At 43.8% G+C, this 12,996-nt stretch overlaps 1 protein-coding gene across 4 annotated transcripts; it reads right to left on the bottom strand.

The window, feature by feature from the left end:
• Nucleotides 1-262: 262 nt before the first annotated feature.
• itgb6 (integrin, beta 6) lies at nt 263-11,912 on the bottom strand. 4 transcript variants are annotated; one of them, XM_035152790.2, is made up of 16 exons: nt 11,687-11,912; nt 9,381-9,450; nt 8,957-9,036; nt 8,631-8,829; nt 8,296-8,542; nt 8,053-8,218; nt 7,789-7,950; nt 7,480-7,575; nt 7,126-7,215; nt 5,582-5,716; nt 4,490-4,907; nt 4,194-4,416; nt 3,648-3,742; nt 2,175-2,291; nt 1,920-2,086; nt 263-1,281 (listed from the first exon to the last, which is right to left on the bottom strand). In XM_035152790.2, the coding sequence occupies exons 2-16, from the start codon at nt 9,433-9,435 to the stop codon at nt 1,183-1,185; spliced, it is 2,349 nt and encodes a 782-aa protein (XP_035008681.1). In that variant the 5' UTR covers nt 9,436-9,450; nt 11,687-11,912; the 3' UTR covers nt 263-1,182. The 4 variants fall into 4 exon arrangements, with proteins under 4 accessions (XP_035008681.1, XP_035008690.1, XP_035008672.1 ...); XM_035152799.2 differs by lacking the exon at nt 11,687-11,912 and having other exon boundaries at nt 7,141-7,215; nt 9,381-9,709; XM_035152781.2 differs by lacking the exon at nt 11,687-11,912 and having other exon boundaries at nt 9,381-9,707.
• Nucleotides 11,913-12,996: the final 1,084 nt, after the last annotated feature.

Genomic DNA, 12,996 nt, shown 5'->3' with positions numbered 1-12,996 from the left:
TATGCTGTAAACTGTTATTTATGATCAGAGTGTGTGTGATGTCTGCGTTTGGCTGCATGTTGCAAATTTACATGTTGGACCAAAAGTACAAATGTGTGGCATCACTTTTTTTGAGTCATCCCTTTTATTTTTGCTCAAGCCCCAGTTCTCACTGAGTTCCCCTTAAAACCACTTTAAATTGTGTTCCTCTGAAACCTGATCTAATCGGTGTCGTCAGTATCTGTCTGATTTGAGAAACACACAATGAAAGAATCCTTTCACAATAAGTCAGAACTTTGCTTTATTTATGTGCCGTGTCACTAAAAAACATGAAAGGCTCAGCCTTTCTTTAAAATAAAACATCAAGCACAATATATATAAAAAAAATCACAATCATCCACCAGTATATTTACATTCATTAAAATTAAAGACTTTTTTCAGTAGTAGACCACTCGTAGTGTAGACTCCTCCTTTCAAGCTGCATGTTACAGTGGACAAACATCAGTGTACGTTTGCAGGATCATGCAACAGGAGAGTGCAGTGTTTAGTACATGGACAGTGCACTTTGACAGCAGCAAGTTCATCATGTAGTGTTCATCCATTCACAGTGTCGTCTACTGTGTTCTGGCATCTCTGAATCAACACAGAGATAGATCCACGCAACAGAGTGTAAATAAAGATGGACGACGCGTCTCCACTTCACTACACTATCCAGGAATGAAGCCAAAAGCCAGATACGAGCATACACCTTGAGCAGTTGCAGCCAGAGGTCCTGCCCATGCACATTCTCAACCAATGGTGAGTCAGTCTCAGCTGTGAATCATCACATTTACCCCGTTTTTATAGCATCTAATGACTAATTAAAACCAAACTTATCGGAAAAAGTGAACACTTGAACAAACATCTGTGTGATTAGAACTACCTATCTTTGAGAAAAACGTATTTGATGAATACAATCACTTTTAGTTCGCTCCATGTCCCATCCACTACCATGGATGAGGCACAGTTTATGACCTATAGAGCAGGCGGCCACCAGGGGGCAATCGAGACACTTTGGCTTCACTTTTGGGGAGCAGTCATGTCGTCCATCTTTATATACAGTCTATTATCCACACACACACAGACACATACACACACACACACACACACACACACACACTTAAGTGCACTCAGATGTTGGTTTGTATCGTCTCCAGTTTATCATCAGTAGGAATTCACGGTTAAAATCTTTTCTCTCTGCGTGTTCTTGTAAGTTACATTTTTGAAGGTGGACGTCGAGCTTCTGAACAAAGGGTTGGTCCCCTGAGAAGAGCAAAAACAAGAAAAAGCATAAACACATGAAGATCATTAAAATATTGTCACCAAAATCAAGACTTGGATATTTTATATCTTTGTTCATGTCAACACTTCAACTAAAACCAACAACGTGTTAGTCCTCCTCTCTTTCCAGTATTTGTTCTCATTTGTTTTAAAAATAAAAATCTTAAAGTGGCTCATAAATACTTGAGCCTTTAGCAAACATTCCTGAAAGTAGTTTGTTTGCTTGGAGCTGTTTTAAGCTGCAGATTTTCTTGCTGTAGTAAACATGTATGACAGCAGGACTTCAGTGCTTATTCATCATAAAGAAGGGTCAAGTGGCTCATTCATATTTTGTAACAAAAATCAAATTTTTAAACAAAACTTCCTTTTCTCATTTTTTAAAAAGTGGTTACACCGCCTCCGCCAACCAGTGCAGTTTGAATCGACATACTTTTTCCCCCCACACTCATATGAAGTCACCGTGACCTTTGACCTTTTGCCAACCTAATTCCAATCAGAGCGATTGAGAAGCTTTGGTTTCCCCTTTGGCTAGCAGCCATTTTGTCGATCCTCATATACAGTTTATGGTTTGAACAGTGAGAAAACACACTACCAGCTTTTAAACGACTTCCTGGTCTTACCGACTGCCAATTTGCTTTTGACTTCTCAGCCTCAAACTTGGCGACCTCTTTACGGTCGTGCACCGACACCAGCACCTTCCACACAGCCAGCAGGATCAGGCCGATACACACAATGGAAAGGGAGACACCCAGGATGATCATGGGGATGTTCGGAGGCTCCGGGCAACCTGGGACAGGACAGTGGAGGAGATGAGACTCGTGCGAGGACTCCCTTTAAATTGAACCTGTTTTCTGTGTTGTTGTTTCATGGCTTACCGTACATCTGGAGATTGTAGGCAGTGGTACCTGTCTCACTTCCCACCACATCAAAAGAGATCCAACACTCATTCTCCGTCATCAACGTGCATGGCAAAGAGGAGCTCTTGTCATAATCTGAGAGGAGATGTGAACATGCATATCCATAAGGACGAGACAAATCCATCGTGTATCACCTTCCCTTTCGACATTGTGCTGAGAATGTAAAAGGATATACTCCCCTCTGTTGTGATTTCCATATCAAAGACTACAATCTGGTGTGTGCATGTGTGTGTGGACCACCCCTTTGTACATCACAGCTGAAGCCTGAAAATCCTCTCTGATAATCAGATATACCTCTCAGCTTGCACAAGTATAGTGGGTTTAAAATAATCTCTTCTATAAAAGGAGGACAAGGCTCTTTGGCTATTCACATGCACTACAATAGCTCTGCCTGTACGACAAGGTAAATAATATGTTCCCCATTGTCAAGGGCTGACTGAATGGACATGGATGGTGTTGTGTTAAGAAGAAGGGGATTCGGGCTTCAGTGACACACACAAGTCAATGCAGGTCAGCATTCCTCCAAATCTCTGACCCATGGGGAAACTTAGCATGGCCCTGTGTTGATTCCACTATCGAAAACATGACCACACGGGAGAACGGACTCATTTACAGCACAGGTTACAACACTCCTCATGTAACATATCACGGTCAAACCCAATTTATTAATGGTTGATTATGCATGCATATCCACATTCTGATATAAATCTTCGTCTCAGGAAATAGCCATATAAACGATTTGATGTTTCTTACCCAACCCTGAACTTGACATTAGCAATCAGAAAATAAAAAACATGAGTGGGTTGATGCATACGCTGCATGCATGCTGTATATACCTCAATCGGGCAATGCAAAACATGTTTATATTGCAATAATGCAATTTAATTTCATGCATATATAAGATAACAAATGATTGGTTTATCTAAATGAGCTGTAGATTATGTTTCCAATTTGTTAATGCAAAAGTGAATGCATGCAATTTGATGCAGAGATTCCTGGTAAAATATTTTTTGACATAATTTTCTCACTTCATTGTGACTTCTTGAAAATGTCCCTTATCATGAGGTTATGATGGGGAATAATTTTCTGATCAATGTAAGCTATAGATTGTCTCTATAGCTTACAATGATCAGAAAATTATTATCTCGTAAACTGTTTTTTGGATGACATTATCCACGTGACGTTTGTTTTGACTTTGACCTTCGAGCTCCAAAACCATCTGGAGATATACTCCAAAGTGATAATCCCACAAATTTGGTAAATATGTATCCATGCAGTGTTAAGTTATGTTGTACAGACACACAGGGATGAAAACAACACCCTTCCTTTGGGGTTAGGCAGCACACAGAGTAACAACAAAAGGACAAACGGTACTTGTATATTAAAATAACTCGACAAAAATGTATCTTTCCATTTAAAGTGACGATTTACCTCCTGTTGTGTTGATGGACATTTTAGGAACGCTGCACCTTTGATCACAAAGCTCAGCATCGTCCTTATCTTGGAGGTGACACTCCACACAGCTCCTGTTATTAAAACAATTTGAGAAACAAAACAAAAAGACAGTTTTACCTCAGACCTTGAGGTTTAATGATAACAGAAGAATCACAGTGTTGGTCACTTATCACCAGTTTTCCCAAGGCTTCATTCACTCTTTATCACCCGTCTCCTCTACAACAGTGATATCAAATGGCTCTGGGCCTGACAGCTGCTTTGCAAAGGAGAAAGGAAATCTCTTAGTGCTCTGCTGAGGACATTAGTTGTCTTTTGATGTCACATGGAAGGTGTAGACACATGTGAACAAGGGACACCAGAAACTGATACGTCTGAACTCCAAAGAACAGACAGATCATGTCGTGCAAGGAGACAACATCTTATATCTTTTCAGGTAAAGAAACAACAAAAAGCCGACAAAAAACCCTTTACACTGAGCCAGTATTCACTTTTCAAAAGCCGGTGGCCTGAATGTGTTCTCACCTTGCAGAGCTACAGGCGTCTCCACATGTCAGGCACTTCTCACACTTGTCCCCAGACGCTCCGGGTACAGAGCAGACACAGTGGCCACACTTGCATTTCCCCCTGCCGCTGCAGACAGTGCCATCCTCCGACATGCACGCTTCAGTGCTGGTGCTGCAGTTGCAGTACTCCCCCGTCCAACCACTCTCACAGTGACACTCTCCGCAGTCGCACACTCCGTGGCCTGGAAGACACACATGAAATCAAATGAAAGGCTCACCACCGGATCATCGTCACATTCGTGAGTGATCACTCACCTCCACAGAGTTCTCCCCGGAAGCGAACACAGGAGTAGTTGTCACACTCGCAGTAAGGTCCGTAGATGCGGCCGAAGCTGGATGCATGACACACACACTGGCCGCAGTAGCACTGCCCTTGACTGCTGCATACTTCTGACTCATTGCTGGCAAGGCAGTTGCTCAACAAAACGCTCTCCTCGTTGCACTCGCACTGTGCTCCCAGGAACCCCGGCTGGCACACGCACACGCCACAATTGAACTCCCCCAGGCCCTCGGTGCACTGGCTGCTGTTTGCTTCAGGAGGCTGCCGGCAGTCGCAAGAGCAAAGAGACTCCAGTTCCACCTCCAAACTGTCCTGCAGGCCCACCGCTCTGAGGGAGAAGTGCCGGACTCCTGACAGGCATCCCGGGAGCTCCACAGTCACATTGAACACAACCTGAGGAGCGAAGAGGGCGTCAGAGTACGACCATGAACGAATTTGAACAGGTTTCGTCTCTGTAATCAAAGCCTAAATACACACCAGGCCCCCATATGCATATTACTAAAAATATATACTCTATATTCATTGTGTCCAAATTCAGGTGCTGCACCTTTCCCACTAAGCAGGTTCCTTCAAATGCAACTGACAAATGTGTCCTTATGTCACCGATCTACAAAGTTGGTCACTTCCCTTCCTGATCCTCCCTTGTCTCCCGCACACACCTGCCCTCGTGTGTCACACCTTTTTCCCAATTGTCCCCATGTTTAGCATTTAATCACTGAGTCACTCTTTAGTTATCACCAGTTCCTCCTGACACCTTTGAGTTCCAGCATTTTATTGGTAGAGTTCCTACATGTATATATCTGCCTGATGCTTCTTGCTTCTAGCCTGAGGGTTTTTGATATAATTTAGATGAAACACACTAGTTAAAACATCACAAGGATTATTATATTCAATTTCTGCCAATAGATCTCTTTCATTTCTTACACACTGAACCTTTAAGACTTTCTTTTAAAAAATGTATTTTTAGTCTAATGAATTGGTTTGTTAGTGAGCCACATTGCACCAGCTTGCATGAAAGGTGGCATTCAAATGCAAAGAAAGGGCCATTTAGAGTCAAAGCGACTGACCGTCTCCCCTGGTTTGACGTTGGAGCAGCGTTTTAGGTCAGGCAGGACAGTACCATTGGGGCAAATGGTTGTGAAGGACATCTGCAGCTCCTCTGTGTCTCCGTAGACCTCTAGTTCGATCTCGGAGCGCAGTTCCTGGAAAAGAGTGCATGATAATTGCAGGTCCCTGTATGGAAACGCCAACGTCAGCACAGACAAGAACGGAGCAGAAAGGTTCCCTCTACAACACAGCAAAAAAAAAATCCCCAAAAGCCAACAATCAAACCAATTCTTGCTTCTGACTTTTGTTACCGTGAGGTGTGGTTTCCAGGGCTTTAAGTGGGATTATACTTTCACCCTGCGCTGACCTGTGACATGCCAGGAAACGTCTGAACCCACCTATAACTCTCTCTGAGTGAGTCAGCGTGCCAGGTGTGCTGTGCTCGTACGAAACGCCTAAAGAAAGAGTGAGAGCTCACCTCAGCTGGAGGACAAGCTGTGTTTGACTGACTAATGAACTCTCTGACGGACTGTCTGGGTGCTTACGGAGGGTTAACTGTGTGTTTCCGGCCGTCCCTGTGATTGTGCTGTGTCTCCAGCGTTGCTAAGGAGGAGAAAACGGGTGGACGGTCTCGTGGGATACACCCAACTGAAGGTGGATTAAGGTAAAACAGATTCAAAAGACTTGGAAGTGTTTTTCAGTAAATACGCAGCAGGGTAATTGAAGTGGGGCGGCTCAACGATCTATCCACTGAGAAACAAACATTAATCCCAAACTGCAGGTAAGTGTAAATACTCATCATCTGTCCTCTATCACTCTTTTTACTTTTTTTTTATCTACAATCAGTGTGATGACAGGCTCTGCTCTCTTCAGTGTGGTTAACGTGGCAGCGGCCAAAAGTGGGTGTAAGCAACACAACTGATGAAGTAATTAGAGGACTGCCGACTCGCCACCAGTCAATGCCGCCAGGGGGGAGATTTACAAAAAAAAGGACACCGAGTGCAAGAGGTACAGAGCCGGAGAGACACTGGGAGAGAGAGCGAGCGAGTGGGGGAAGAAAAGAGCAAATGAGAGTCGGAGGGGCGAGCAGATCAAACGGCTTGGACAAGAAGAGACTCGCTGACGAACATGCTGAAGCAAAGCACCGGCGTGGTGGACGGAAAAAATGTAATAGGAGAAAGAATGAAAAGAGAAAAGCGAGAGAATGAGAAGGCAGAGATACTGTCAGTCGCTGGGATTCATGCCCGCTTTAAATTTACATGTGTGTTTGGATAAAACTTGGCTGAAGCTTAAAACATCAGGTTGGAAATTATGATTGAATTACATTCAACAGTTATTTTCTGCTTTTATTACGGCAGGTGTTCTCGGTTTTATCTCACATGACCAGTGCTTGCACGCGCACACACACACACACACACACACACACACACACACACACACACACACACACACACACACACACACACACACACACACACACACACACACACACACACACACACACACACACACACACACACACACACACACACACACACACACACACATCACCAAGACTGTTTACTTTATACGCTGTTACAATCAGTTCCAGGATGTTCCTCGAATCTGTCGCCAGAGCTCCGACTGTGGCGCCAGGTATGAGATTTGCATAGTTCTATGATGGAAAAAACAAAAACAATCACAATCACAAAACACCAGAGAAACAGCACAAGCAAAGTTACAAATCTGGGCAGACCTGGCTCATAGTTCAAAACGGATTGTGGAGGATAAGAGGGCCAGTTCTAACAGGTTGAATGAGAATGTAGCTCAATGCATGAATATGTTAACCTCAGTAAAAAACTGTGCTCACACAAAGTTCTCCAGTGTGGATTTATTCTAGAAGAACGAGATGTATACCTTTACAGGACGGAGCTGTTACCTTATAGTTGTGTGTCTGCTCCTTCGTCACAGCGAATATCAGCAGGATGTTGTTCTCCATGACTTTATCAATCAGCTGTCCGAGGGACGGATACTCCTGAAATAAAACAAAACATGGTGATATGACAACAGTGAGTGTGTACAGTGAGGCAGTGGTGATCATCACAGCTGAGCCTATAATGACTCGTGGAATTAAAGTCAGGAAACTGAGGGTTTCTAGAAAGAAAATGTAAAAAAAATACACAACTATTTCTGTATGATTTGTCTTTCTGAAATGAAAATAAAACAAGAGGAACCGTTGTGGGTTTACCTGCACTGTGGACATGGAGTACTCATTGTTGACATCCAGGTGACACTGGCCGTCATTAGGAATCACGATGCCGGCCATCTTACTGTCCATCCCAAAGTGTGAGTCGGCATCACTGACGAACACCAGCAAACGCATGGAATCATTCCTCCAGCCTATCTTGTCCTATCAGGGGACACATCATCACCAGGGGGCCACTCACAACACAGAATCACAAACTAACCAAGGTCTAGGTTCATACATTTAAAAAACAAATTATCATCTTACCCCACAAACGGCCACTTGCATGACAGCGTCAAAGCCACCCTCTGGCACATCAATGTTTGCAGACACACGCTGCTTTGCAATGATCTCGTTGAACTTGTCGGTGCTGCTCGTCAGAGACAAGACGTGTTTATAGCCAAACGCTGGCAGGCAGGTTGTGCCCACTTCCCTGTGACACACCGGGACACAGACATTAGGAAAGTTGAATCTCAGGGTTGAGGATATTGTTGACGTTTTGTCGTTTACCTGCAGGGGTTGGCCAGCTCCTCCTCTGTGATCTTGATGAAAGGCAGCACAGGCTTCTCCACAAAAGAACCGAAGCCCATGCGAAATTTACTGGTGAGGTTGGCCATCTCTTTAGACAGAGAGGAGCCCAAGTCTTTGATCATCTCCAGATCATCGATCATGGACGCTGACAGGTCCATCAGATAGTACACGTCCACGGGATAGTCGTCTGTGTGTTGAATCTTGACCTGGAACGTCACCTGACTGCCTGTGCAAAAATCAAAATCACACACCTTACTTTTTGTCTGAAAACGAGGGGCCTCTACCTCAGTTCAAAAACACTTTGGGTTGCATACCAGCTCGCAGCTTGAGGGCCATCTTCTGTGGAGAGATCTGGGTGCTGTTAGCGCTGTCTGTCTTCTTCCCGAGCGGGCGATCGAGGAGGATTTGACCTTCGGAGACGGGGAACTCCAGCTGGCTGCTGGCACATCCCTTTTCTACCAAGATATCCAGTGTGTCACATCTTTCACTGACTGAGAACCAGTCTGTGAAGTTCTGAGAGATGAAGTAAAGGTAGTATTAGGGTTAGTATTTTTATTCAATCCTGCTCATAGCATAACAGTCTGTAATAATCCGAAAGTGCAAGGTGGTGTCATGCCCGCAAACCCGCCTGGCTGCTTACCTCCTGTGTGCACCAGGCACAGTGAGGACTGAGCTGCAGACATTGGTCACAAGTCCCAGCGCTGCCAGTCGAACATGATCCTGCGGCACACATGAACACAGTTAGGGTCAAGGAACCACAGGAACCACCTGAGTTCCCCAAGTGTGTGAAGTTTTAGGACATGATAAAATGTCAAAGAGGAGTTTAAGATAGAGTGTGAATCATTCATTAATATGTGACCTATAACTACTTTGTTGAATACTATCAAGTGTAGTAAAAAGTAATAAAACCCCTGACCGTTGAAATATGTATTTCACAATATCCGGTTATAGCAGGTTAACCAGTCATAAATACCAAAACAGGACTTATGGCATATTGTTGAGAAGCTGTGGCTCTTTATTGTCTCATCATAAACGTGTTGCCCTTGTTTTGTTTTTTGTCCTACCTTCCACGCTGGTGATCCAGTAGCGGAGAATCAGGCTCAGCAGAATAATCCCCATTAGTCCGTGAGGTTACTGGTTGACAGGACACAGAAGAAGAGTTTTGTCAAGTTGTCTCATATTTACCGGATTGACACGGACCCTGCGACATGTCCCCGCTGCTCCGAACCGAGTGCACCGCAGGCTGGGGAGGAGCGCGCTGCCGCCCCGTGATACCTGCTCACAGGACGAGGAGCTGGGAGGCGCTCACCTGCGCTGCCTTTATATGTCCACTTCCGCTCAGGTGAGCGCGAGCGAGGCGCGCGCGAGGAGACTTCAGAGCTGTGTGTTTGTGTGTGTGTGTGTGCGTGTGTGTGTGTGCGTGTGTGTGCGTGCGTGTGTGAGTGTGTGTGTGTGGGTGTGTGTGTGGGTGTGTGCTGACTAAGGCAAAAAAAATCTCACATCAGCCGATATCGATAATTGTCACGATTTCTCAGTATTGAAATCAGAGTATTATTGCTTTGAAGTTCAAAGACTGAGTTTTGCTCCTGAGATAAGGGTGTGTGGTTTTAAACTCTGCTTTGAGCAGAGAGGGACAAAGACCTGATTTAGTTTCTCAGAATTTATTTGATGTAGTATTTACGTGACTTGGTATCTCATAATTTGAGTCTTAAACTTGAGTTTACAGGCTATATCTCTTTTTTTTCCATTTAGATTTTCTGACTCCATCCGTCATCGTTTGATTTAGTTAGTTTTTTACTTTGAAATTTAGATTTTTGTTGGTTTGGTTTATTTTGAAGTATAATTTATTGTACAGTATTTCATATTTTTTGTCTCTAACTTATAATCGTGACTATACTATTTCATAATGTTTTGACTTTGTGTGCCTTGTTTTAAAGTTGACAGGCTCAATGTAAATGATTGTGAGACCATCTTTAGATCCAGCTACAGTTATGATTTAGCATAATATTATCTCAAAACACGAAACTAATTGAATTATTTTTAGGTCAAGCACCGGCATTTTTAATTAACATTCTAATCCTGTGCTCAGACTACATCAACGCACCAGTTCAATACAATACAAGGCTGTTGAGGCCTTAATAAACAGACATATCCTGGCATGTGCTGATTCAGCGATTCACTTTTTTTTTCTTCTCATTTTCTACCTTTTTTAAATCATCTTACAGTTTTCTCTGGTGCCATTTTGGGGTTCAACCCCTTGGTTTTAAACCACTGAACAAAAATACCTGACAGTTAATGTTAATGGTTAAAACTACCTCCACCAAAACCAGCAGTAAAATGCTGTCTGTACACATTGATGCATCACTATTAACAATCCTATAATGTAACAATATACCTTCATGCAGAACAAGTACTACTTTTGATACTGTAAGCACGTTTTCTGGTTGAAATTTGAAGGCTTTTATTTGTAATGGGATATTTTTTATTATAACAGTATCCACAGTGTTAGATAGCCAACTGAACTTTGACCAAACAAGAGCATTAGAATTCAGACAGGCCACGCCGTAAGCAAATAAAACCTGTAGACTCCCGGTACCCAGACGCTCTAGTAGAAGATACGTTAATCTTTAACAACACAAGAACAAAGACAAAAACAACCATGCAGGCCTTTCACAAGATATGAAACATGACTGTGTGACTGTGTGCCTGTGTCTGTACAATATCAGGGGAAGGAGGGTGCAGTTGCGTAGGTGTTGGGCCGTTGACAGCTGCGGCCCGAATATCTCGTAGCTTGTCCCAACTCAGAGGAATCTCACAATTCAGCACCACACCCCTCTGGATCTGGGTGAGTCCCCATCTGTTACCCCAAACCCCCTCTCCTCTTCTTTCAGTGAGACCCCCCTCTCCACTCAGCTCTCTGTATTTTGATGCACCTTACCCAGTAGCCTTCTGGGAAGTGTCCATCTGTGAAACTGCTATTTCATCCGTACTTCCTTCTGCTTGGATCATTTGCTTGTTTACCTTTGGTTTCTTTGTTCTTTCCTCTCCAGTCTTCATTTCTCATCCATTGTTTTTATTTTCTAAATTTATCAAGAAATATCTCAACATAATGACACCAAACTCCTGTGACTCTTCTTGTAACCTCTCATTTTACGGTTATTTCACGTCCTGGAGAGATCAAGAGGGTTGGATGCTTAGGGTGTCAGGAAAAATGAACCATGTATGTGACAGAAGTGTTTTAAGCAGTATCAGTATCAGCCTTATCAAAATTCAAACATCAATAAATTATTCCCCCTCATGTCTCTTTCTCAGCACCACACTCTTACTATGCATAGAAATGGAGGTGTAATCCGTCAGTGAATCAGCTCACCTTCAGGGGCGTCCTCTGATACCATGCTGTCCCGTCTCAGTCTGTCTTCCTTGTCATCAAGTGAAAAATGGAGAGAAACAGAGAAGCATCAGGCCGATACATTCAGTCCCATTGTATCCCGGCAGTCCTCAGAGTAACAGTAAACCTATTGTAACGGCGCCCTTTATGAAGCATGGCGCTAGGGTGACCCTGCTGCCCATGCTCCTTGGCTCATGTGTGCTTGTGTGAGTGTTAGTGTGAGTGTGTGTGTGTCGGAAAGTGGGTGAGTGTGTGTGCGTGCACACTGGGGTCATGTGTGGGTGTTTGTACAGGCTCCAACTTGCCCATGTGTGTGTGTGTGTGTGGGTGTGTGAGAGAATGTGTATGTGCATATGTGTGTGTGTGCATGTGTGTGTGTGCAGGGGGAGGCTGTGATGATAATGAGTGACAGTAACAACTGCCCGGCTGTGCGACCTCCAGGAGTGAACTTCTTTATTAAGAGATGATCTAACTGATGTGCTCGTGTTGAGCTGTGGAGGCTAAAGCTTTTTTGGAGGCTACAGACATTTTCTGTAAGTTTGAATTGTGTGTGTGTGTGTGTATAGATATCTTTGTGAGCCTAGAGCCTACGAAGTGAGGACATTTTGGCCGGTGTTCACATTATGACCCACTTTCAATGGGCTGTTTGAGGGCTAAGACTTGCTTTTAGGGTTAGGGATGGAATTAGGTTTATGTTAAGGTTAGGGTACGGGGCTTGGGAATTAATTATGCCAATGAGTGTCCTCACTAAGATAGAAGTACACAGTGTATGTGTGTGTGTGGGTGTGTGTGCTGAACTTGTGTTACTTGCTGCAGTGAGGAGGAGGACGAGGAGGAAGCAAGTGCTGTAATACAGCCTCCTTCTTACAGTGGAATGGCTGGAATGCAGGTGTACACATGCATATGCTAGTGGAGCAAGATAAACGTACATAGGCCCCACCCTGTAAAATAATTTAAACTACGAACCCCCCAAAATCCCACTATTTGTCTCAAAGGCTTTTACAATCGCTATCCTCAGGCTCAGCCCCTCTGTTCAGATAAGAAACAAGACTATCTGTCTGCAGCCGACCCAGAAACACTGAGGCTGCACTTCAGCTCACTGCTAACATCAGCAAGCTAACGTGTTAGCACATTGATCTTTAGCAGCTGTCGTGTTTTACACGTTCGACAAGTAGTAGCATGCAGACGTTTGCTCATTAGCACCAAACACAGAGGGCAGGTGCTGCTGATTAGATTGGTGGGTATTTTGTTATAAAGAATTTAAGGACAAATAATTATGAGCAGTTATTTTC

The sequence above is a fragment of the Hippoglossus stenolepis genome, chromosome 1, assembly GCF_022539355.2.
Source record: "Hippoglossus stenolepis isolate QCI-W04-F060 chromosome 1, HSTE1.2, whole genome shotgun sequence".
In the NCBI taxonomy this organism is placed as follows: Eukaryota; Metazoa; Chordata; class Actinopteri; order Pleuronectiformes; family Pleuronectidae; genus Hippoglossus; species Hippoglossus stenolepis.
The sequence above is the reverse complement of the archived record's forward strand: the minus strand, read 5'-3'. Positions and strand labels throughout refer to the sequence as shown.

What these genes read in the sequence shown, in the direction of transcription:
- itgb6 (XM_035152790.2), bottom strand. Translation starts at nt 9,435, where the DNA reads ATGGGGATTATTCTGCTGAGCCTGATTCTCCGCTACTGGATCACCAGC. An exon ending in GAGCTGGCCAACCCCTGCAG is followed by an intron (nt 8,219 to 8,295) that starts GTAAACGACAAA and finishes GGTGTGTCACAG; the next exon opens with GGAAGTGGGCACAACCTGCC. An exon ending in TGCAAGTGGCCGTTTGTGGG is followed by an intron (nt 7,951 to 8,052) that starts GTAAGATGATAA and finishes GTCCCCTGATAG; the next exon opens with GACAAGATAGGCTGGAGGAA.